The 26,518-nt window shown below is 41.0% G+C and overlaps 1 protein-coding gene across 3 annotated transcripts in view; it reads left to right on the forward strand.

The window, feature by feature from the left end:
- The window catches only part of slc6a15 (solute carrier family 6 member 15), a 72,433-nt gene that overhangs the window by 14,650 nt on the left and 31,265 nt on the right, over positions 1–26,518 (forward strand). The window contains exons 1-5 of one of the 3 annotated variants that reach the window (XM_063057737.1): positions 4,325–4,457; positions 11,956–12,414; positions 13,668–13,825; positions 18,566–18,692; positions 20,346–20,527. In XM_063057737.1, coding sequence (XP_062913807.1) covers positions 12,123–12,414; positions 13,668–13,825; positions 18,566–18,692; positions 20,346–20,527 — 759 coding nt within the window. In that variant the 5' untranslated portion in view covers positions 4,325–4,457; positions 11,956–12,122. Of the gene's footprint in view, positions 1–4,324; positions 4,458–5,483; positions 6,083–11,955; positions 12,415–13,667; positions 13,826–18,565; positions 18,693–20,345; positions 20,528–26,518 lie in introns of those variants that run through there. The other 2 variants (XM_063057738.1, XM_063057739.1) reach the window with 2 other exon arrangements.

Consider the following 26,518-nt stretch of genomic DNA (forward strand, 5'->3'; position numbering starts at 1 on the left):
TCTGAAAGAAAGACCAATTGGTAGGGAGCTGGAGAGTTTGGACACAGAATTCATGAATGATCTCGCTGACAAATTTCTAGAGATATGTAGTGGAGAGTATATTGACTGGCTACATCATTGATTGGTATGGGAACACCATGCCTTTGAATGGAATATCCTACAAAACGTAATGGATTCTGTCCAGTACATCACAGATAAGGCCCTCCCAACCATTGAGCACATCTACATGAAACACTGTCATGGGAAAGCAGCATCCATCATCAGAAATCCCCACCACCCAGGACATGCTCTTTTCTCGCTGCTGCCATCGGGTAGAAGGCACGAGAGCCTCAGGACTCACTCCACCAGGCTGAAGAACAGTTACTATCCTTCAACTGTCAGGCTCTTGAATAAAAGGGGATAACTACACTCGTTGCATCACTGAAATATTCCCGCAACCAATGATCTCACTTTAAGGACTCTTTATCTCATTATCTTACGTTCTCATTATTTATTGCTATTTATTTATATTGTCATTTGCAGAGTTTGTTGTCTTCTGCACTCTAATTGATACATTATTGATCCTGTTATAGTTGCTATTCTATAGATTTGCTGAGTATGCTGAGAAGAAAACAAATTTTAGGGTTGTATATGGTGACATAAATATATAGTTCGATAATAAAATTTACTTTGAACTTTGAACTTTGACCAGGGACTACAAATATCTTGTATCATGATAAAATATAGGTATCAATTGCTATTGTATCTGCAACAGTCGGACCTGAGGAAGGGTAAACACCACCAGCAGTGAAATGATTAAAATTGAAGTTGTCAGACCAGAGATATTCTGAAGAATTGAATGTAAGGTTGAAGACTATGCAAACATGGGCGGAGAGAAGACCATGGCAGGATTGGAAATGAAAGAACGGAATTTTAAAATAGTGATGGCTTTTTACCCCCCACCCCCAGCAAAATGTTGAAGGTACTGAAAATCCTAAATAAAATCAGAAAATACTGGAATTAATGTATCTTTATAGCTTTGGTACTCAAATCAGTTTTTAGAGTTTACTTTTGTCCACCACTACATGATTGGAATTAATACCTTACACTCCTGGGGTGGTTAGTAACCCTGAATAACACACGGAACTTTTCAGTTTTCGGCGAAAGATCAGACCATTTCTCTAGGTTGAAATTACTTGACAAAGAGAGCATTGGCAACAGTGCCTTAAAAGGGAGTGTATTCAAGTTGGCTGACCTTGTCAAAATCCTCTTTGCATCCATCAATTGAGACTGTGACATTGAAGCGTACAGTAGTGATGACTTTTCCTGCCTCAGTGAAATATGTGGTCCAGAGGACGTTAATTGCAGGGCCAGCTCTAGTAAGAAATTAAACTTCTCTGAAACAACACAAACAAAATGCTGGATGGATTTTCCAGTCTCTGCAGAATCTCTTGTGTTTTTTAAACTTCTTTGAAGTTTTACAACTGAAATGGTGGATGCAGGTTTGACTTCAACATTTACGTGAAATTTGAATAACTACATGAAGGTAGGGGCAACACACACAAAAAATGCTTGTGAACGCAGCAGGTCTGGCAGCATCTATAGGAAGAGGAACAGTCGATGTTTCGGGCCAGGACCCTTCGTCAGGATTAACTGAAAGAAGAGATAGTAAGAAATTTGAAAGTGGAAGGGGGAGGGGGAGATCCGAAATGATAGGAGAAGACAGTTGGGGAGGCGTGGATCCAAGAGCTGGAGAAAGGAGAGGATAATGGGACGGGAAGCCTGGGGAGAAAGAGAAGGGGGGAGGGGAGCAAGGAGGGTGGAGAGCAGGCAAGGAGTTATAGTGAGAGGGACAAAAAAGAGAGAGAAAAAAAGGGGGGGAATGAAAAATATATTAAATAAATAAATAAGGGATGGGTGTGAAGGGGAGGAGGGGCATTAACAGAAGTTAGAGAAGTCAATGTTCATGCCATAGGTTGGAGGCTACCCAGACAGAATATAAGGTGTTGTTCCTCCAACCTGAGTGTAGCTTCATCTTTACAGTAGAGGAGGCCATGGATAGACATATCTGAATGGGAATGGGATGTGGAATTAAAATGTGTGGCCTCTGGGAGATCCTGCTTTCTCTGGCGGACAGAGCATAGGTGTTCAGCGGAATGGTCTCCCAGTCTGCGTCGGGTCTCGCCAATATATAGAAGGCCGCAGCGGGAGCACCGGACGCAGTATATCACCCCAGCCGACTCACAGCTGAAGTGTCACCTCACCTGGAAGGACTGTCTGGGGCCCTGAATGGTGGTGAGGGAGGAAGTGTAAGGGCATGTGTAGCACTTGTTCCGCTCATTTTAATTCCACGTCCCATTCCCATTCTGATATGTCTATCCACGGCCTCCTCTAGTGTCAAGATGAAGCCACACTCAGGTTGGAGGAACAGCACCTTATATTCCGTCTGGGTAGCCTCCAACCTGATGGCATGAATATTGACTTCTCTAACTTCCGTTAATGCCCCTCCTCCCATTCACACCCCATCCCTTATTTATTTATTTTATATATTTTTAATTCCCCCCCTTTTTTCTCTCTCTCTCTTTTTTCTCCCTCTGTCCCTCGCACTATAACTCCTTGCCTGCTCTCCACCCTCCTTGCTCCTCTCCCCCCTGTCTTTCTCCCCAGGCTTCCCGTCCCATGATCCTCTCCCTTCTCCAACTCTTAGATCCACCCCTCCCCTCCTGTCTTCTCCTATCATTTCGGTTCTCCCCCTCACAAAAAAGTGTTGCAGGTACTAGGGTAGATAGTGGAAACAGAAGAGAGGAGACTGTGTGGACTAGGTTAAGGCTGGGGCACTGTGCGTTAAACAAAACATTGAAAATGATAGGGAAACACCAGACAGGATTGTGTGAGGAATGTCAGGAAGAGGAGTCAGTAGAACATGTAGTTCTGAGTTGCAGCAAGTATAGGATACAGAGAGAGATGATGATAATCAATCTAAGGGAATTGGGGGTGCAGGAATTCACATTAAAAGGGTTGCTGGGCATGGGTGGGAGAGCACAGGTCAGGGTATTTTTAGCTTTCTTAAGGGGTACAGGGGTTTTTTTTATAGGATATGATGGATAAACAGGAATAGGGTACTAGGATGGCCAAAGATGGGAGGATAAAGTATAGGTTAGGGTAAGTGTGTGTGTGTGTGTGTGTGTGTGAGAGATTTGGTGAAGGGATTTAGAATGCACGTCTATTGCACACTCCAGAGCAGAAGGTCTGTCTGCCTGTCTGTATCTTGTTTTACGGCGGTTGGCATCCAGCTTAATGGTGCATTACCGCCACCCTCTGCTCCAGAATGTGCACTAGACATACATTCTAAATCCCTTCACCCAATCTCACACACACACACACACACACACACACACACACACACACACACACACAAGAGCAGAATGTGGCAGTAATGTACCATTAAGCTGGGTGCCAACCGCCGCAAAACGAGACACAGACAGACAGACAGGATCTTCCCTCTCCCCCCCACTTTCAAATCTCTTACCATCTCTTCAGTTAGTCCTGACGAAGGGTCTCGGTCCGAAACGTCGACTGTACCTCTTCCTAGAGATGCTGCCTGACCTGCTGTGTTCACCAGCATTTTTGCGTGTGTTGCTTGAATTTCCAGCATCTGCAGATTTCCTCGTGTCTGCGAAGGTAAGGGCATGGAGGTCTGTGTTCCAGGTGCAAGTCAATGGCACTAGAAAGTTTGCCATGGACTAGATGGGCCGAAGGGCTTGCTTTGGTGCTGCAGGGCGTTTGTTCCAGAGTGCAGCTGTACCTATAGATCTTGCTAAATGGGTCCTCTTGGGCAGGCTTAAAGGTCTCGATGGACCCTGATTCATTTAGACTTCCTGTCAACTTTTCTCCTTAAATATTGACTTTAGTGAGATTTCCATTGGAGAATTTCCACTGTTCCTAATCTCTCATAACATTTCTCAGTGTGTTAGCAGCAGTCAATTTAAAGTTTGCAAATTTAGAATAAATTTTTGTTGAGATTAGCAAAATAGCTGAATTTTGATTTTCGAGGAAATGATTCCGACCTTATATTTTATTCAACGTTGCTGGATTAAGGTGGAAACTGCTACAATCCAATTTTAAGCATGTGGCCAAATCGGAGGTAACCAGTCAGCAGAATGGTTTAATCCAGATGCAGGAGTAATTCGATGCAACTGAGGGAATCTCTACTGAAAACCATTTGAAACAACCATAGGTTGTTTCATTTGACTTGTAGTCAATTTCAAGGCATTCCCCTTTAAATGAATGGTGAATGTTGATGACTGTCGTCACTCTGGGGGGGTTGGAGTTCAGTGAAGGTGTGGTTCAATGTTAGAAACACTCGACCCTCTCATCAGCTGAACGCGCTTTCTTCAGCTCCGGAGCACCGTGAATCAGATTATTCAGCAGCGGCCAGACACGCTCGTCATCTATTAAACAATTTTATTTTTGAAAAGGTATGATAAGACGTCTATTTTGAAGCCTTCGACTAAAAATCGCGTTCTGCTTTGGAAGGATCATGGTTATAATTTGAAATGGTTAATAAGTAGGTTGCATCCTGATTTCATGAGAGTGGAGTAAATGTAATCGAGTTTGTGTATTTGAAATTTTGAAGAAAATATTCAGTTGTCACCGCACGAAGAGCCCGTTAGGTTTTTACGGCATTCCATTCAATGCGTTGCAGAATTTCGATTTATTGGGTACAGGGGAATAAACGATGTTTTTTCTCGCGGTGGGTGGTGGGAGAAACACAGGCCAGCGGAATCGCATGTGCACTCGATGGTTTGCTAAAACGGGCGAGCAGTCGGGAGATTAGGTACCTTGGAGATGATTGTGTATGTTTGGAGTTGTATGCAAATTTATAGTGACGGCTCTGTTTCCTAAACCCGCTTAGTACTCAAACGCACAACAAATATTCACAAATGCTGTTACACACACACACACACACACACACACACACGAATATGTACACATACACGAAAATATCGACGTACAGGGACAAACGCCATGCGCCCACAAATGCAAAAATATATCAACGCGTACACAAATACACCTGCAGACGCAAATACATCGACATGCATGCTGCAACACACCCTGGTGTCGTATTCCAACCATGTAAATAAACGCACAGAATTAAATTCACAGCCACACATAACAGCATCAGATATATATGGACAAAATGGACATATAAAAATACACAAAATAGATCTACATTGACAAACGGTAAATCATATTAACATACAAAGAAACACACATGCATATGTGGGCGGGTATAAACACAGGATCAGAAAGAGAGAGAGCGAATTATTTGCTCGACCGTGTAATCACATTATCTGTTCATATATTCTGTTATGTATCTGTTCTGCACGGGCTGGATTTGACAAGTTACCTCCCAAGGTTATTCCAGTCCCTCCCACGATTAGCGCGACCCCCACCCACCCCTTACTCCTCTCAGACTGCCCGGACTACACTTGTCCAATGTGGCCGGCGATTTCTTCTGACTCTGTGGGGAATATCACCCTGTTCATGTCCCTTTGGTTTCTCGCGGACAGTCGCCGCGAGTCCGCGACGCGGTCCACCAGCCGCGATTATGTCTGTGCGGGATTTAAAGGTCCGACAATCCCCTGTCGAGGCTGAAGGTCTCAGACAGATTTCGGTGCGAGTGGAGGAGATCCGTGTGCACACAGGCAGCCTCGCAATTGGAGGTGGACCGGACTGCGGAGAGCAATACGCACCCCTCGCATAATTCAATTTAAAAAAAAGGATGATTTATGCTTGACTGTGTCAGGCACGCGAATCTTTGCGGCGTGTCACGGCAATTTGCAGCACATTTCGTTCCTGTTCCACAGGGCAGCCTGATACCGGTGGAAAGGATCTTTCCGCGCACTGCGGTAACAGGCTGTCCCTCTTCATGAGGGTTTGCACCGTCAGAACTATTGATTTGGTGGAGGCAGGCGCCGGTGTGGGTCCGTTTCGTCGCTCTCCGGAACTGCAGCAGATGCAAGAGAAGACATTGCATCTGAAAACAATGGCTTAACTTTCCTGACGTATGGACTTTGACCCTTGGCCGAGAAAGCGACGGGTAAATTTATCATTCCGTTGTCTGTCTGCTTCAAGCCGCAGCTAAACAATAGAATATTTGCAAGGTCTGATTCGGTTCTCAAATACTCCTCCGGTTCGGTGACTCAGCAGCAATCAGACTCGTGAGGCAGAATCCCAATTTATCCTTGCGGGAATATCGAGATTAAACCATTTGGCTAATTGGTGAAACAAGTCTGAAGGTCGAATGGTCGTTATTAACCTTTTTTTCGATTCGAAATTCCCAAACTCTGCAATCTGCCCAGTTTGCCCTAATAACCGGCGCCGTCATGATAACTAAATCCATTGAATACATTAGTTGCCTGCCGAATCTTTAGTGACTAAACATTTAAAATATTACCAATATAGAAATTTATGTTATTATGTTATGATCTGTAAGTAAATACTGTGATTCGTCAATGATGCGTGTTGTAAATTATACAAATAATTCTGCGTATGGTGCGGATCTGATATTTGTCCCATTACGGAGTCAACAGAAGCCCACATCATTTAGGAAATAAGATTTATCTAAAAATTAAAGTCATTTGTATAGATCCAATGCTGGTGCAATTTTTGATACTGGAATCAGGGGAACTGTTATGAAATAAATTCAATATTTTTCAATATTTAAGTCTTTTAGTTTGCTTGGAGCAATGAGGGTATTGTTTCTCAGAAGAAGTAACAACTGGATTGACATACAGTTTATATAGAGTCTGTAGCAAAGAAATAGGTCACTTTCATACAATTCACAGTGCAGAATAATGTCAGTCAGACCTCTTGTCTCACAGAAGCAACTAGTCCATTGTTCTCTGTTTCAGTATATGAGACTTACTTTTTGGGAAGATCATGTGAGATCATAGCAATTTGTTGCATTAAAAAGTCCTCATAAATTCTTGCTGAATATTTTACCAATTATCTTAAATCTGAGTTATTTGATAACCAACCCTTCAGTCAACAGGAACTATTTCTATTCTTGATAGAAGCAGTATCCCAAACACTTTCCCCTAACATTCCATGTAATCTCTGCTTTATTTCTCTGCAGAGGGCTCTCTTACCAGAATGAGAGAGTTCCCCTATATCCTTGTCAAAGCTTTGATATCATTCCCATGGTGTGAAGGCTTGGACTCTGCACAGTATTTCTACTGAGGCCTTACCAAAGGTTTATCATTATGATACATTCCATGACTACTTAGAAAGTCAAAGATCCATAATATTTTTATTCTAACAGGCTCATCTCATGGCCTGCCTTTATCTAAGTATGTGAATCCAGGAGTGTTTCTGTATCTGGATCATATTTACAAGTACACCATTTGGAATGGGGTGTGCATCCAACAGGGGATATCCAAAGAAATTGAATGGGTTTGCAGAGGTCACCCGCCTTCGGTTGTTTCAGGCTAAAATGGTCCCTTATTGGAAGACCTGTTCTACTTCAGTCTTCTCTACTGCATGCCATAAAATTATGTCAAAATAGTTAGAATCATAAATGTTTTAATGTGAGAGTTAGAACAGGGGTTCCCAATCTTTTTTATGCCATGGAACCTTACCATTAACCGAGGAGTCCATGGACCCCAGGTTGGGAACCCCTGGGTTAGTAGAACAACAATACCTGATCTTCACAGACTTTTTAAAAAATGCATTTACATTTCTCAAGGCTCTTACGAAGTAGCATAAAGCAGCTGAGTTCCTCCAACAGCTCATTTATGAGTCCAGATTCCAACATGGATAGTCTTTTGTGTCTCTAGATAACAAAGGAATATCAGTCTAAATTCTGTTAGAACATTGCATGCTCAGGAATACTGCTGCAAGAATAAAAAAAATCTTCCAATTTTTTCAGTCTAAAGTAAAGTTTTCTGTTAATTGACTCCCCATCCAACAGAAATGGTTTTTATGTATTTTGTGAGTTTTGTTTATGTCTCCCCTCTTGCTGTGAAAGGGGACACCCCTTTTTCCCTTTATTGGCGGGGTGGGGAGAGAGAGAGACTGTGGCGTCTCAAGATGTCGGGTGAACAATTAGTTTTTGTCGTACTGCAGATCATGGTCTTTACTGGGGGCTTTGCTGTTGCTTGCTTGGTGGGTGGAGGGGGCTGATGCTTTTTTGTGGAAGTGGGTGGGGGAGAGTCATTGCTTTGGGCTGCTTGTATGTGGGAGAGGGGAGCAGGGGTTTTTGGGGTTCCAGTATTTTAACTGTCACTCATTCTTTGGGGCACTCTTCTGTTTTCATGGATGTCTGCAAAGAAAAGGAATTTCAGTATGTATATTGCATATATTTCTCCTTTAAGTGGAGCTATTAAGCTATTAACCTTAGTAAAACTCCTCCAAAGGTTGAATCTCTATCAAATCATCTTGATCATCTCCAATGATTTCATTCTCAGTCTGTGGGAGAGATATTTGCCTTTCGTTGATGGCTCTAAATATATACTGTACCATTTACAATACCTCTTTACATTGAGCTACAGTAATATCAGCAGACCTGAATATGGAGACTTGAGTGCAACCAACAGCTAGTAATCGCACATGTTTAATAACAGAGGCAGAAAATAATTTTAACTGTTTCAAGTGTTCTAAACCTGAAAGGAAAGAGTGATAATCATCATGTAAATGCATCTTTTACATGTTTGGTAATGTGGTTGAAATGGATTGATGGTAATTCTTGATTAAAATAAGTAACTTTGGTTGTATTTGCTTCTGTGAGGTCTCAGTGTCTTCCCATTATCTCTTTTCCTAAAGCACTCTTAAATAATTTTCTGCTACAAGCATCCTGTCCTAAAGAGGAGAGGAGTAATTTCCCACCAAGTAAAACACAGGAACAAAGGGACACCACTAGAATTTATTTATTTCGAGATAAGTGCAGAATAGGCTCTTTGGGCCCTTTGTGTGGGATCGGAGGCAACCCCTGATTTTAACCCTAGTTTAATCACGCGACGGTTTACAATGACGAATTAACCTACCACCGCTACACCTTTGGAGCATGGGAGGAGACTGGGGGCATCTAGTGGAAACCCGTAAGTTCTACAGGGCGAACATACAAACTGTTTACATAAGACACTGCGACGGAACTCTGAACTCTGACGCCCTCAGCTCTAATAGAGTCATCCTAACTGCTATGCTACGCACGCTAAGGTTGGGTACATTGATCACAAAACACCATTTTATTAGCCAGTGGAGTTCCCTGTCTCAATTCCACAAACTCTGCCACATATGGATTAAGGGAATTACCCCTGAGGAGAACACCATACTCAGTTCAAGTGATCTCACTACTACTCCCGTGCCACATATTCATTATTCTAGTACTTCTCAAAGGGGCATCTATTTCACTCTCTAACCATGTCAAGTTGGTCTACATTTAGGCTTTTTACAAAGTCTTAATATTGACTAACATTAGCCCTGGCTGAAAATAAATGTCAATATCAAGCGTGAGTTCAAGTGAAGATATCACCGTGAAACTTATATGAACTCAGGTTGTTATCTATAATTTTGAACAGGCAAGTTATGTTTCAGTTAAACTAAGTTCATAACAGATAAGGAGAGGTCATTTGACTGAATGCAAATCCTTCCATCGCTGTATGTTGTGAAAGTTTTAACTAATTTTGCTGGACTTAATTAAAAAAAAACACTTCTAATCAACCCCAGCAAGCTAACAGGGCAAATAAACAGAGATCATACTTTGGACAATATTGGGTAGGTACAGCTCAAATGGGAAACCCTTTTACATTTTGTCAGAAGCCCAAGACAAAATTATGAACTTGCTGCCAATAAAATGGAAAATTTTGTCATTAGCAAAATTAATTCTTTTTATGCTTCAATAAAAGATCACCATGTTGGAAAATTTACATTTATTTTGAAAATAAAATGAGCCCTGAGCCAATAGGCTGGTCCTGGACTTATTTCCTGGCATAATTTACATATTACTATTTAATTATTTATGGTTTTATCACTATTTAATTATTTAAGGTGCAACTGTAACCAAAACCAATTTCCCTCAGGATCAATAAAGTGTGACTATGACTATTTGTATTTCCTTGGGGAAAGTGTATCTTCAATACCACAGAGATTGCTTAGACCATATCTTGCTAATGTTGCAAAAATTGATGTTAGTAACTTAACAATAGATCATAGAATGTATAATATAGAGTAGTACAGCACAGGAACAGGCCCTTCAGCCCATTATACTGTACTGAATGAATAAAATGAGTAATCAAATGCACAACTAACCTTGTCCATTCTGCCAACACAATGTCCGTTTTCTATTTGTGCACATTATTCTTGAAGACCTCCATCACCACCAGTCAGAACATTCCTGGCACCCAGCAGTCTCTGTGTGTAAAAAAATAATTTGCCCTACACATCTGCTTTGAACTTCCCCCCTCTTATCTTAAAGGCTTCCCCTCTCGGATTGGACATTTCAACTCTGGATAAAAGTATACTGGCAGTCTACTCTATCTGTGAATCTCAAAATTTTATAAACCTCCCCTCACCCTCTGCGACTCTGGAGAATGCAACCTAAGTTTATCCATCCATTTATTAGGAACCTTGTTACTTTGTCCCTTTGAAAAAGTCTTTGACATAGTGGAATTATCCCATCCTTCAGATGCTAAGTGAAACAAGTCTTGTACATAACTTGTAAAAAGAATTTATTTATAAATATTGTAGTTCACTGAGTTAGCAAGTTCTATTTTTTGTAACTTTGAGGTAATTTGCCCAGAATTTTCTACGCCTGCAGTGTTACACAATACAGCTCTTTTATTTTCTTCCGTTGTTACAATTGTAAGTTTTTTGACTGCAACAACTAATTCTGATGCTTATCTTTCCATACAGTTCCTAAACAGAAATTATTGAGAAATGATCATAATTTTACCCACACACCACAGCTGTGCTATCTTATTGTGCAAGCAAAACAATGTCCTTTATTTAGATTGTTCCAAAATATCTGTTTTATTTGTTTTCCTGAAGTTGCCTTGATCAGACTTTTTTTTTCAGGTAAATACAGTTGATATTTATGAGAAGAACAGAAACCTCTTCTCCATAAAATAGGCAACCAATACTCACCCTCATTTTATCAATATTAAACTTTTCGAATGTTCCTTATAATCAGAATTTGATCACTTGCACACTAAATTGAATGCAAATTTCTGAGACCCATGTCATTCTAGATATTTACATCTATCAGGAATATCTGTTCAGGGACAGCTTCTTCCCCTCTGCTGTCAGATTTCTGAATGGACATTGAACCCACCAACACTATCTTACTGCTTTTTTGCACTACTTATATATTTTTAAAAAGTTAAATTAAATATATACTTACTGTAATACAGTTTTTATTATGTACTGCTATGCAAAAACAACACATTTCAGGACATATTAAACCAGATTCTGATTCTATGATAAATGCAGCTGGTCACTAATTGGTGATATATTTATTTTGTGGAGATTATCTTCTTATATCAATAAACTTAGATTACTCAAAATGAGTAATGGGACGGAATGTGAATTTTCCATTTTTTGCCTGCTTTTCTCCAGTCTGCCATTTGGAATGGAGCTTTCAGTGGTCCTTCTGGGGTTCATAATTTTTGCCAAATTATAAGCTGCCTTTATAGTCATGTTTCATGAATGCTTTTGGTCCATTACCATAAGTTATTTTCCTCTGCCTTTGCCCCTTAGCTCAACTTCAGTTTACCATCTTGAATATCTGAAAAGAAATGGTGGGGAAGAAATGTTCACTGTTTTTACTTTGCAGCTAATTTCATGAATACTAATAACAACAATAATAATAATAGGAATTAATTATATATAAAATGATACACCTTGAAAATGTTAGTGCAACTACAGCCTCAAATTTTGCTGTTCTGACGAGCAAAATTAAATGCTCTTTCCCAACAGATTTGAAACGTAGAATATTTCATCAGACTCACTGCAGATTCACCAGAGACCTCCAGTAATTTGTTGGTTGGGCTCCTCCCTTACCTGCCTGACATTGAGTTACTCGTGGCTGGAAGTTTTGCTGGACATTTGTAGAGCGTTACAGAATTTGCAGCCCGGTTTTTCCAATGCCTAAAAATAGCAAAGTTGCAAAGAGGGAACTGGATGAAGATGTCACAGAGTCCGTCAAAGATCTTCTTTCGAATGAGGATATGAATGATAACCAGTTTAAAAAGAGTGCGTTATATGTAGATGATTCGCCTGCTGACAAAGACGTGGACATTGAAGAAGGATTTGATACTGATGATGAAAGGCCTGCCTGGAGTAATAAACTTCAGTACATTCTGGCACAAGTTGGATTCTCTGTTGGTTTAGGCAACGTATGGAGGTTTCCATACTTATGTCAGAAAAATGGTGGAGGTAAGAACACACTGTGGTCATGACCACGATCTGTTTATAGCTAATCAACCATAATGTTAATAAAATTCTTAAAGGAGGCAAGGTTAGATTTAAGATGCCGAGATGCATCCTAGGATGCGCTGGGACACATCATCAGTGACTTAACCTTGAGTCATCGGATGTTTTGGGTCTTTCAATATCAGACATTGTCGCCCAGGCAACCCAGTCAGGGCTGATCAGTCTGTGGATTGTGTCCCAGCAGCACCGGCCCATGGGTCACACCTCTTGATCCATAGCCATCTGGAGGCTCGCTCAGCAGTCTCTGTGACAGTCCTGATGGCTCTTTTTCTTAGTAGCCTCCACAATGCCAAGGAGAGAGTGGGTTCTGCAGAGCGAGCAGTCAGCAGAACCTCTGCACCCCACATCGATAGGCTCCCATCATGCCCTCCACCTCAGTCTCTGACACTGCTCTATCATCTTCTGGTATTTGACTTTCTTACACTCAAAAGCCCCCTCACTCCAGTCTTCCCAAGGAATTGCCTGTTCTACCATTACCACAGTTTCTGACAGAATGACCATGTCAGGCCTCAGGAATGAGGAAGTCAGGGTACTTATAGTTTCTTGCCAAAATCGACTTTTAGTTGCCAGTCAGATGCCATGGTGAGCAACCCTGACTGCTGGTGATCTGGGCTGAAAAATAAGTTTCAAAACTTTACAATTACCAGCATCACTTTGTTTTACATTTAGAATTTTTTTTTCCTTATAATTGGCTGGTTTCTTAATAATTTGGAGAATCACTATCAGCTTTTCATGTTCATAATTATTATTGGATAATTTAATAGAATCAATTCATGTATTGTCTGATTTTTGTGTTTTATGTTAATTCCTAATGCTAATAAGTTCATCATGGACCTCACATCCAATAGACAGGCATACAATTCATTGTGATTTGATTTCTCTGTATTGCACCCTGAGACTTATTTGCACATTCACGAATTGTTACGCACATAATTAAAGGGATTCATGTCACATTAAATAGCAGTGCATTAAATTCAATTATTTTTAATGAGGAAAATGTGGAATAAAGTGATTAGTCCTAACTGAATAAATCTCAGTCAATTTGAACAGAATATCTGAAATTTAATGAATTGGCATCGATACATTTCAAAAATAAATCTGTCATTCTTTGGAAGTTGGATAAAAATGTCCGCTAAATCTGACCTGCAATAACGATGCCAACAGTAGGTTTTCAAATCTACATTGTCTTTCCGCAGGTGCCTACCTCGTGCCATATTTGATTTTGCTCCTTGTTATTGGCATCCCTCTCTTTTTCCTGGAACTTGCGGTGGGCCAGAGAATCAGGCGAGGCAGTATCGGTGTGTGGAACTACATCAGCCCAAGACTGGGTGGAATAGGATTTTCCAGCTGTGTTGTATGTTGAATCTTTCAAAAACTGCTGTTTCTTTTCTATGCAAACACTTGAAGCGTGTGTTAACAATGCCTGGGGAAATCTTTCTAACCCCCCCCCCCATTTATGTAAATAGACAGAAGTTCTTTCTTCAAGATCCAATCATGTGAGCATTCGCAAATGAAAGGAGCGATTAACACCACGATGTTTTAAACCATTCTAGCATATTGTTGAAGTATACGTGTAAGTCAAAACACAGCTTCATTCTTTCATGGCTTCTCCCCTCTGAACTTGTTAGATGAAACAACAATGTTCATAGTTGCTCACAATTATGGATCATTCTAAACAGTAATTGAAGCCACTTTGTGCGTTTATTAGCTTTGCGAGCTCTAGTCTGGCAATCAGATCATTGTACAAAGTGGTAGAAGCAATTTCTTATGGTTATTCAGGGTCAGGTCAGTGGAAATGCTGGTTTGCAATCTTTGGCCTTCCAACATAAATTATTCAAATGGTAAAAGCAAATGGCTGTAAAGAAGTAGCAGCCCGAAATAATACTGTCTCAGGAAGCAACATTTTTGAGTCTTGCTCTTCCAGAAATGAAATGTGAAATACAATAAAAATATGAGTATACTGATGAAACTGCCCAAAAGTAAAACCATGGTTTACGGTTTAAGTCTAAGGCTTCTTCAGCAATATTTCTGCCAACATTGACCCCCATTAACAATATATGTAGGCAATTTGGTAAAGTACCATAATTCCATACAAATTATTATGAAATATGCCCTGCGTTGTTTTGCTAGTTTACTATTTGAATACGGGAAAAACCTTGACACAATCTAGAAATCAAAAAGATTGTTCTGTGAAACAAAGCTTACTGGGAGTAAGCACTGCACCATACATTTCAATCATAGTTTCAACCATATGGTTATAAACAGGACAGAGGGTATTTAATAGCGGCTAGTAACAGGCAATAACAAGTAAGCAGTGTGGTGATACGTCTCGACCAAAGGAGGAGAAAGGCACTCCTTCCCTCCACTAGGTCACCCTGGGCAAGGTGTAGCACCTGCTTAGCTCCCCCACCCCCGACCAGGGTCACGTGAAGACACGGGAGCAGGTGGTGGATGGTCGTACGAGCAGCGGGTGCATATCACAAGTCCTGGTTATGCGACCACTGACGCTAGGCAGACAATCTCTGAAGAGTATTGATAATGACTGGGGTCACCAAGACACTGCCCAGAAGAAGGCAATGGCAAACCACTACTGTAGAAAAATTTGCCAAGAATTCTTCTTGGCACGGCACATAATAATGATGAAGAACAAGTAAACAAATACAATTACACTTCCTCTTCGATTCTTCCCAGAACCTCAAGACACTATTTAATTTCACTCTTTAATCCTCTAGGGATGGGAGGAGTCCTTTACTTCCCACACTTTTAGTTAAGGGAGAACACAGGAGAATGGGGTTGAGGGGGATAATAAATCGGCCATAGAATGGTGCAGCAGACTCAATGGGCCAAATGGCCTAATTCTGCTCCTATGTCTCATGGTCTGTTCAGTTTACCAGGATTGTTACACAACAGGATCAGAAACTAATCCAAATTTGGCATAGTCTGTGCTTTATTCTATGGGCAAGCTGTTAATGGCAATTTAAGGCAGTTCTGTCACTCCACTGAATGAACCATCACTGGCTGGCTATTTGTAGTCTACCAAACGTATATGAGAAATGTAGGAAGTTAACAATAATTCTCACATTATCTTGCTTCCACATCTTTATTTTGAAACCATAGTTTTTCAAGACTTTATTCTTTCCATCTGACATACATACTGGTTCCCAGACCTGCCAATTTGTAGCTTCAAGCTGAAACTTGCAATCTTGCTAATGGTCCCATTCGCACGGAGCATGTGAAGCCCAGGGAACTGATCTGACAGCCCTGCGTCTCTCAGCCGCTGGTGTAGCCACATTCCCTAGTTGAAATCAGCACTGAGAATTGATGCTCCAGTATGTCCCACCTAATGACCTGCAGTGGTTCCCTCTCCCTGCTTCTAATCCAACGAGGAGCAGATTGGCAAGGGCATGTACAGCATTTCTATATGGACAGTGCTTTAAAGAATTTCAGGCTGAGTTCCAAGTCACATGTGGGAACATGATGAAAAGCAGGGGCAAGTTACTACAGGTTGTTTTGTTGGCACCTAATTGATATTTTATAGCACATATTCTTCTTACACAATCCATTCTACTCATGGGTAGTTTGCTTCCACATCACTTCAGTGGCAGATGAGTCCAAAATGGGTCTCTTAGACCACCACAGGTGGGTGGGCCTGCAGATTCTGTGTCTGATAATGTAATTCCAGTAAATATCCTAAGCTTATGCTTTGCACTGAAATAATATCACCATAAACCTCCCATTCCACTCATATCTAGGACACACTCCACTTCTAGCAAGTCTTGTAGCCACAAACAGGAGAACATCTGCAGATGCAGGAAATCCAAGGCAACGCACACAAAATGCTGGAGAGGACTTCGTGAGCGCTGACAAAGGGTCTCAGCCCCAAACGTTGACGGTTTATTCCTTTCCATAGATGCTGCCTGACCTGCTGAGTTCCTCCAACATTTTGTGTGAGGTCCTGTAGCCATCTTGTTCATACTCCAGTTCCCACCTTTGGAGACCCAGTGGATGGAGGAGCACCAATTGTATTTTTTGGGATGACAAGCTCAGAATGTGTATTTCCTGAATATGCTGGAGACATTAATTGATGCTGCTTTCTTAACCTGTGTTAAACACATTTCCAGCCTGCATGCCAGTCAGATTTTCCAGTTAATCAGCTGGGGAATTTGGTGGGGAGAGAATATCAAGTAATTTGATGTATCAGGAAGCCCTAGGCCAGTGGTGTGGGCAGGATGAATCTAAATACTGGGTACTGAATGAAACATGCCAATGGCCTCTGATGTGTCAAAAGCCATATCAGAGAAGGTAATGGAGTCAGCAGATCATTGGGTACAACTACACAAGAGGCAAAATTTGTAATTTTGACTGTTATTTCATGGACCCAGCTTCTTTCTTGCCTTCTTTTTGCTTGTTAGAATTTGTGACGTAAAGAATTGACACCCCTTCAAACAAGACTCTAAAATTAATAATTAGAGATTAATTCTCCTGAAATTTGCATCTCCTGAAATCAATCAGAAATTACCCTTGGTGATTTTTGAAGTTCAGAAAGATTGTTGAAGTTCAGAAATCATTTTTAAGAATGAAGCAGAAATTTGCTCAGAACAGGAAGTATGATAAATGTGCCCCCAAATACAGTACATAGTAATGCAAGAAAACAGCTTGCTTTTGAAGTAGTATTGGTACTTGTATCTGTTAATTGCTCCTTATGTATAATGTGCACAATGCCTTCGATGTTGGCACATTTCTTTTTGACTTTCACGTGGTCAATTACTTTCAAATCTTCAAAAATTCATAGTAAGTTTATTATCAAAGTACATACAGTATATGTCACTAGATACTATCCGGAGATTCATTTTTGTTTGAGCATTCACGGTAAATACAAAGAAACACAATAGAATCAATAGAAAAAACTACACAAACACAATATACGTGCACAAGTCAAAAAAATGTACAAGTACAAAAAAATGGATTACATTGTTTAGTAGATAAATAAGTCAGAAATAATATTGAGAACATGAGTTGTAGAGAACATGAATTCTGTACTTGATTAGATTGTTGCATTTTAAATCGATGCAGTTTTACTAAAAACACATTTTTTATTATGATTGTAATAAAAGATCACTCCCATTTAAAGTAGATTTTCTTTAATAACTAATCATTAATTAAACAATGTAGTTTTATTTAATGCTTTTGCACCAAGATACTGTAGTGGATAATCTCCCAATGATTTATGGTGAAGTCTTAAAGACAAACTTCACAGAGAAAAAAAAATGCTGTAGGATACTGGCAAACTATAGAATATTTAGTCATAAGCTTAACTTCTGAACTTCAAATTAACAAGCGCGAAGTCCTCAGCAAAGGAAATATGATGTGAATACATTACACGTTCGCAAACTACTCTCTCTCTACTGCCCGTTATGCTGCTGGCATTTAGGGCAGCAATGAAAGTCCTCCATCTCTGGCCGTGTTTAGGACTTCCTTCATCATGTCAGTAGCTTCCTCTCAGTTTTCAGTACTGTCAGTCATGCAAGTCCCGGGTGCAGACTCAAGAATACCGTCACACTCAGATGTAGAAGGATTCTTCACTGCGGTTTCTGCCACAATGTTGTTTCACCATTCAGAGTTGTTAGCCCTGACAACTTGGAGGACCGATAGACCACACTTAATCTGGCTTCTACCCTTTGACTTGACTGGCATGGTTAACCCTACCAAGTTCATAACATAATTTGCAGGTTAAAAATTTTATTATTTCTCATCCACCTTGGCTGAACAGAGGAGCACTTTTAGTAATAGACTAAGACAACTGCGCGTTATATGAGGTCATTCTTAGCCACAGTCATTAGGCTCTATGGTGAGTCAACCTTTAGTTGGGAAAGTGATGACGTCCTCCCTCTCCTGTTAGACTGAGGTAACCTATTTTATATTCCTTCTACTTCTAATATTTATATCTGTGCACTTGTAATGCTACTGTGACAGTGTAATTTCCTTTGGAATCAATAAAGTATCTATGTATCTAACTATCTATGAAGCCTGTACTATGGCATCATATATTTAATCCAAGAAAAGCAATGTAAAATATATCTTTTGTTTATTTTAGGTGTGCTTCTTTGTAGCTCTTTACTACAATGTTATTATTGGTTGGAGCTTATTTTATTTCTCCAAGTCCTTCCAGCACCCACTGCCCTGGGATCAGTGCCCGTTGGAAAAGAATGGGACCCAGACCTGTGAGTATACAACGATGTTGTGCACATGTAAAATAAAATTCAAAAATGCTGGAAATACTCAGCAGGTCTGGCTGAATCTGTGGGAAGAGAAGCAGAGTCAATGTTTCAGATCAGAGGCCCTTCGCCAGAGCTGAAAATTAAATGTCAGAAGTTTGTAAAGCTGCAGGAAGAATGGCAGAGGGATGTCTCTTATAAACTAAAACCAGGCTGACCAGGGGCATAAGGTTATCTCGTCCGTGAGTGTATGGGAATAGCTAGAGGGGAAGAACATAGACAAAAGAATATGGGGGTTGCAAAGTACAGGGTAAGGGGACTACCTCAGCAGGTCAGACTGGACATAGTCTCCACTCCAGAGAGAAGCAAAGGAAGGAAACGTGAAACACGCTGGGCTAAAGTTGCAAATATATGACTGATGTAGACCAAGAAATAAAGTTAGCGGAAGTTGAAGAATTCACTGGAGAGACACAGAACTGTAGATGTTGGAATCTGGAGCAACAAATAACCTGCTGTGTGAAGTTGTCTCTGTGGAAGGAAAGGAATGGTCGATATTTCAGTCAGAACCCAGCACCAGAATGGTTTTGACCTGGACTGTTGACACTTTCTTTCCTCCCAATGATACTGCTTCATCCACTGAGTCCTTCCAGCAGATTGTTTGTTGTTGCAGAATCTAATATTGATTCCAGAAGGCTGCATTGTATCCGGGTGGAAGATGAGGTGTTGTTCCTCAAGCTTATATTGGCTCTCACAATGACGGTAGAGAGGTCACAGACTGATAGATCAGAGTAGGAACGGGATCCTTGACCTTCCACCTCTTTCCTTCCAGTGTCCAGGGGCCAGGCAGTGTTTCCTGGTGAAGCAGGAGATTCACTTACACATTTACCAGTGCCCCTTGGTGGTATGGTAGTGTAGTGGTTAGCATAACGCTTTACATTACCAGTGACCCAGGTTCAATTCCCACTGCTGTCTGAAAGGAGCTTGTATTTCTCCCTGTGACTGCATGGGTGTACTGGTTGGTTAGTTAATTGGTTATTGTAATGTTGTCCTGTGATTAGATCAGGAGATTGCTGGGTGGTGTGGCTCGAGGCTCCAGAAGGGCCTATTCCGCGCTGTATCTCAGTAAGCAAATTAAACTACTAATGTTGTGGGCTGCATTTACTGCTCACAATGTGGACTCTTCTACATCGGAGAAACCAATGCAGATTGAGATAGGAGCTTCCATGTTGAGTGTACCAGGTGAACCAGAGCTTCCATTGTCTGCCATTTTAACTCCTCATCCCACTCTCAATTGTCTATGGCCTCCTGTAATGTTCTCAACTCAAACTACTCCCCTTCACGCACTGAGCAGAACACCTTGTTTACAGATTATCCCCATGGTTACCCAGAGTTTTACACCAAGAGACAAACACTCTCACCCTTCCTGCAGCTTTATAAGCTTGTTTTGAGTCCTTTTTAGATCTGATGAACGGTCCCTCACCTGAAATGTTGGTTTTTTCGCATACCACAGATGCAACCTGGCCTCCTGATTTCTTCGAGAATTTTCTTCTTTTGTTTTAGAGTGTCAGCATTTGCAATCTTTTTGATTCATCCTATGTCTATGACTCACATATTGCACTCAGTGATGGAAATAAAGTGATGTCCTTCTGTTTGTCTCAGTTGTTGTTCCTGAATGTGAAAAGAGTTCCGCCACAACCTACTTTTGGTACAGAGAAGCGCTGGACATATCTGACTCCATTTCTGAGAGTGCGGGCCTGAACTGGAAGATGAGTATTTGCCTATTCATTGCTTGGTTTATGGTGTGTCTTGCCATGATCAAAGGCATTCAATCCTCTGGAAAGGTTGGTGGTTTTGTTATCATTACCTGTCATGAATATCTTTAGTAAGGTCATTATCTTTAATTTTGGCTATTTTACAGTTAGCCAACATACTTATTTTCTAAACACATTTTTAAATATGAATGATAATGTGTATTTGTTATCAAGCAGAAGGGAAGAGTTTGAATAGTGTATGTGGAGTGAGAGCTCATTCAACCGATGTCAAATCAAAGGATTACATTCGTTGTGCTCTTTGTTCTAGCTGTTGAATACATTATTTAGTCTGGAAATTGGATGATCGCAGCCCTTAAAAGGTAGCAATACAAACTTTCAGCAATAAAATGAAGTGTATTCAAAACTGATTGCCACCTGTTTAAGTGTCCCCGTTTGTTATCACTGTTTCTTAAATTATATACCGTCAACTTAAAAGATTTATTTAACCACTGTCTTTATCAATAAATACATCACGAAGTAACATTAATGTCTTCTGATATTGCTCTGAAATTCATGTCATAAAGTCAGTGGAATGAATTTCAGAGGCAGGGTACATTGCAGTGGACAACACATTTTTTTGAAAAGTCCTGCTTCCTCAGGATTTCTTTTTGTTTAGGATAGACCGCTAGAAGCTGAACACAAATATAATTGCAGACTACTTGTATAATGTAGGAACTTAGAGAAACAAAAATGTAGCTTTTATTGAATACAATGTGTTTAATTGCAAAATAGCGCTGACGGTTTGCAATCGTTCAACTCAGCTAAAAATGTTTTGGTGATAAATTTTGCTTTAGGTTCCAGTTGCCCTGATTCAGTTTCTCCATGACCACAATGTCCTGGTGAAACCTTTCACCATGCTCGTCACTGACAGGGCTAAGATTTGCAGAAAAGAGGTCTAAATGGGAATGCAAAAAATGAATCTTTAGTGACATGTTGCACTTCATGGTTTTGTATGCTTGAAGCATGTTGCCAACCAGCTACACCTAGTTTGCCGCTCTGTAATTGCCAAGAAAATTTTCAGCAGCATCCTTGAATGCCTTCCATGCAATTTTCTCCAGTCCCACTAGAAGTTCCTTGAATTGCCTGTCATTGATATCCAGTTTGATTTGTGGACCAACAAAGATGCCTTTCTTAATCTTGGTATCAATTACTCTGACTTGAATTATGAGTTAGAATAACAAATATAGGAGATTTTTTAAAAATGGTGCACAATAGGGAAATTTCATACTGATTTTCATGATCAGCAGCCCAAGATCGATAAGATACATCCAAAAGTATTCAGGAACCAAATCTCTGTTGTCCATTGTAATTCCATACCATGCATTTAGCAAAGTTGAATGTAAATCACGCAGCAAACAATCTACTGGGGGAAATCGAAGGGTTGAGCAGCAAATGTAGGAGGAAAGGATTTGTCAAAATTTGAAGCAAGGAAAGGTTCAAAGGCTAATTTATTATCAAAGTATCAATGCAACTCTGAGATTCATCTTCTCCAGATAGCCATGAAACAAAGAAAAGCATGGAAATCATTCAAAGATAAACATCAAACTCACCCTCCCATACAAAATAGAATGCTAACAAGAACATCAACCCCCAAACCCCACTCCACCAAACAAAACACAACAAGAACATCTATGCCCAAATCCTCCTCATCCCGCACAAAAAAAACCCAAGAGAAAGAATGGGTGAAACACAGAATATAAAAACCATAAGATTTAAAACATCCATAGTCCATAGTCCAATCCATAAATGCAGAACCTCGGTAACATCCCCCAACACCATTGAAAGAGAGAGAGAGAGACCACTCGAACACAGTGGCCTACCCACTGCGCACACAGTCTCCCTTTCTGGCAGCAGAGGGAACCCATCAGTGATCAAAAGGCAGGCAGTTGTCACTGAGCCCTCCCTCACCTTCTGCATTCACCTTGATGTTTCAATCTCCCTTGATGCTTCAATCGGCGATTAATGGATGCTTTAATCCGCGAAAGGAAATACCCACAGTTTTCTGGGTATCCCTGAGTGAGAAGCAATGTCTACGCAATGTATATCCAAAGTTTGCACTTTAATTTTCAGCTGAAGTACTCTCAGCTTGAACAAACTAAGCGAAGCTGCTGAGCTAGTTCACTCTTTTCCGAGCAAACAAAAACTTGCTGTTCAAACACTTTTCATCGTTGCTCTGCCGAGTTGATGGTGTATTCATGATTTGAGTATGAACAAAATCAGGTGGAGCTTTTTGAGCAATGTAATGTTTGGGCTTGTGTTATATCTCATTTTTTTGCCATCACCTGCTTGGCGGTTCACATATCTGTTAGAGTTTAAATAAGGATAAAGCTTACATACAGATTTTACTGCTAACTTATTGTTTCAGACTCTAACAAAACAGTGCCAGAAAGAAATGTTTTAAACCTGGCTAGAGCTTTGATCCTCTGAGTCGAGATGTAATTCCACTCTGCATAGACCTTTCCCTCCATAAGACCTTAAGGAGGTTGAAAGGGAAAGTGGATCAGCCCTGATGAAAATGGTGGACCAGACTCAATGGGCTGAATGGCCTAATTCTGCTGCTATCTCTTATGGTCTTAAACATCTCTTTAGACCCATTCCTCCATAAGAGAGTTCTCTCAACTTGAATGGTTATTTCTCTATCCATTTTCCACAGATGTTACTCCCTTCCCTTGCCCACTTATGATAGAGCACCTTGGTGCCTCCTGATGCCAATTGTATCTATCTTAGCCCCATTCTGGTCCCTAAGTATGTGAAGGGATCAGAATAAGGGCGAGATAGTTTCAGGCTCCATGACCTCCAATTTACGGCTGTGGATTCTAAATAGAATCAGGCCGGAGTAATTAAAACATTCAAGTGAGTACAGCTCAATGCCATTCTTAAGTCAAGCAGCATTGCAATGTTGGTTACCTAAACTATCCACACACCATTGAGAGTACAAGTTAGGAGAATTTCATCATAGGATGACCTCAAGGGATCATTAATTCCAGTAGGGAAAATCGGGAAGAAATTCAAATTCATGATGTTTTGGTATCATTAGAATGCATAGCCTTAAGGGCTTCAAGATGCCTGCCGCTAGTCAAAATTGCCATGGTTGAAATCTTCTGCTCAGTTTGACCCTCACACGTTTTAGATTTTGCCATAAAATCCTTGCTCTTTGCCTTGGCAGATTAAGTTGTAGGCAGCCTATAAGCAGTTGGCTATTTTCACATTGGTGCCCAACTGTCACCATGACAACCAAAGGTAATTGGTTGTTCTGCTGGAATTAAGGGACAAACAGAGAAGCTGTCCTTCCATCCACAACAATGTCAGCTGTCATATCTTTAGCTCTCTTTCACTCCCTCAATGGGATCTAGCTCTTTCCCTTAATGCCACTGAGCATTTTTTTTACTTCTGTCTCTTCTCTTCTAAACTATGCCACATTTGGGAAACTAAATCAGGGAGAGGCTTTAGCATTGGAGTCAGAATCCCCTTGTGGATACATTACATGTATGTTACATGAAGAAGCTTGCTTTGAACGACAGTATTGTGCAAAGGTTTTAGGTACATATATATAGCTAAGACTTTTGCACAGTTCTGTACTTGTCAGTGTGGAGCAGAGAACAAGTGGAGCAAAGGATGTTGGAAATAGTGAGGGTGGAGCGCCATGGGAGGGGTGCTGGACAGGTGGCAGAGAAGGAGTGTTGTGGGGGCGGTGCAGGTGCAGACACACCCAGCCCTGAGACACCAGGCAAGGTCATTTGATTGCAAGCAATCAGTTTATTGACCATTACAGAATGACTCTGGTGCTTCCTGCTCCCTCCCCTTTCACTTCCCCTTTTCCCAACCACAATTTCCTTCTTCTCCCTGCCCCCTTCCCACTCTCAGTCCACGAATAGAGACCAATATCAGAATCAGGTTTATCATCACTCACATGTGTCGTGAAATTTGTTTTTTTTTTGTAGCAGCAGTACAGTGCAAAATTGTAAAGTTACTACAGTATTGTGCAAAAAATTTAGGCACCCTGGAAAATAACTGTATATGTGCCTAAGACTTTTGCTCAAGACTGCTTGAAGTGGCACATACAGATGGTATTTTCCACCAGCATTAATTTAGTCTGTTGATACTGGTGTCTCTGAATTTTGAACATTAGAGATAGTAATTGGTTGTCTGTCATATCCAATGATGACTGTTTGAAACCAGTGCGGCAGAGTTTCTAAAGAGGAAAAGCTTTTGCACTGGGTCCATATCCAATGGTACCAACACAACTGAGGTGGCAGTGGATGGCCATGACTTGTTCTATGCCTCGTCAGGCCCTTCACTCTTCACCTAGGCTTGCAGAACTACCTTCCTGACTGTTGGATCTTTCTACTAATCTCATCTGCCCCGACTGCCAGAGCTGACTTTACATGCTAGGACAGGCTACCACCTGCTACCCTCAGTTGGTTTAGTCAAGTACGGCAGAGAAAAGAACTGTACTTGAAGTTCTGGAAATCATAAAGAGATTGATATTGGTTTAGTTTATTACTGTCACATATACCAAGATACAGTGAAAAGCTTGTCTTGCATTCTGTTTTTTACAGATCAAATCATTACACAGTGCATTGAGCTAGAATAATAGGCATCTGTTAGTCTTGTGAGACCATGGATTTGCACCTTGGAAGGTTTCCAGGACGCAGGCCTGGGCAAGGTTGTATGGAAGACCGGCAGTTGCCTGTGCTGCAAGTCTCCCCTCTCCACGTCACCGATGTTGTCCAAGGGAAGGGCATTAGGACTCGTACAGCTTGACACCAGTGTCATCGTAGAGCACTGTGTGATTAAGTGCCTTGCTCAAGGACACAACACGTTGCCTCAGCCAAGGCTCGAACTAGCGACCTTTAGATCACTAGGCGAACGCCTTAACCACTTGGCCACGTGCCAGCTGAGCTAGAATAAGATGAAGCAATAACAATATAGGATAAAATGTAAAAGCTACCAAAAAATTGCAGTGCAGGTAAATGATAAAAGTAGAAGATCGTAGCGAGGTAGGTTGTGAGGCCAAGAACTCATCTTATCATACAAGAGGTCCACTCAGGAGACTGAAAACAGTGGGATACAAAACCTGTAGGCATGTACCACCAGGCTCAACAACACCACCCCTGAGCCCGGTAATACATGCCTTTCAGCTTTTGTATCTTACTTTATATTTTTACTTATTTATTGAGACATAGTGTGGAATAGGCTGTTCTGGCCCTTTGAACTTGCCACCCAGCAATGCCCGACTTAACCCTAGCCTAAACACAGGACAATTTACAATGACTAATTAATCTACCAACCGGTATCTTCTGGATTGTGGGAGGAAACAAGAGCACCCAGAGGAACCTTCTCCAGGTACAGTACCTGGAGGAATATCTTCTGCTGAATGGGAGAGGAGAAACGAGGGAATGTCCGGGAAGGGTGGGATCGTTGATTATGCTGGCTGCTTTACTGAGGCAGAAAGAAGTACAGAGTCCACAGGCGGAGGTTCGTTCCTGTGATGTGCAGTCCACAACTCTGCTGTTTTTTTGAGGTCACATGCAGAAGAGTTGCTGTACCAAGTCACTATACAGCAACAGAGAATGCTTTCTTAGATTAGATTCAACTTTATTGTCATTGTGCCAAGTACAGATGCAAAGCCAATGAAATGCTGTTAGCATCTGACCAGAAATGCAAAGAGTAATGTTATTTACAAAATAACTGCAAATAAAAAGTAAGTACTACAGCACACAAATATAAAAGTACTGAGACAGTACAATATGGGTGCAATACTGCTTAGCGGTGTGATGTGAGGTTCAGCAGGGTCACAGCCTCAGGGAAGAAGCTCTTCCTGAGCCTGCTGGTGCGGGAGCGGAGGCTCCTGTAGTGCCTACCGGATGGCAGGAAAGTAAAAAGTCCATGGTTAGGGTGAGATGCATCCTTGATAATGCTTTTCACCCTGCCCGGGCAGCGTTTATGGTAGATGTTCTCAATGGTGGGCAAGTGGGTGCCGATATTCCGCTGGGCAGTTTTCACCACCCACTGGAGTGC

This window comes from Mobula hypostoma, chromosome 9 (genome assembly GCF_963921235.1).
Source record: "Mobula hypostoma chromosome 9, sMobHyp1.1, whole genome shotgun sequence".
Lineage (NCBI taxonomy): Eukaryota > Metazoa > Chordata > Chondrichthyes > Myliobatiformes > Myliobatidae > Mobula > Mobula hypostoma.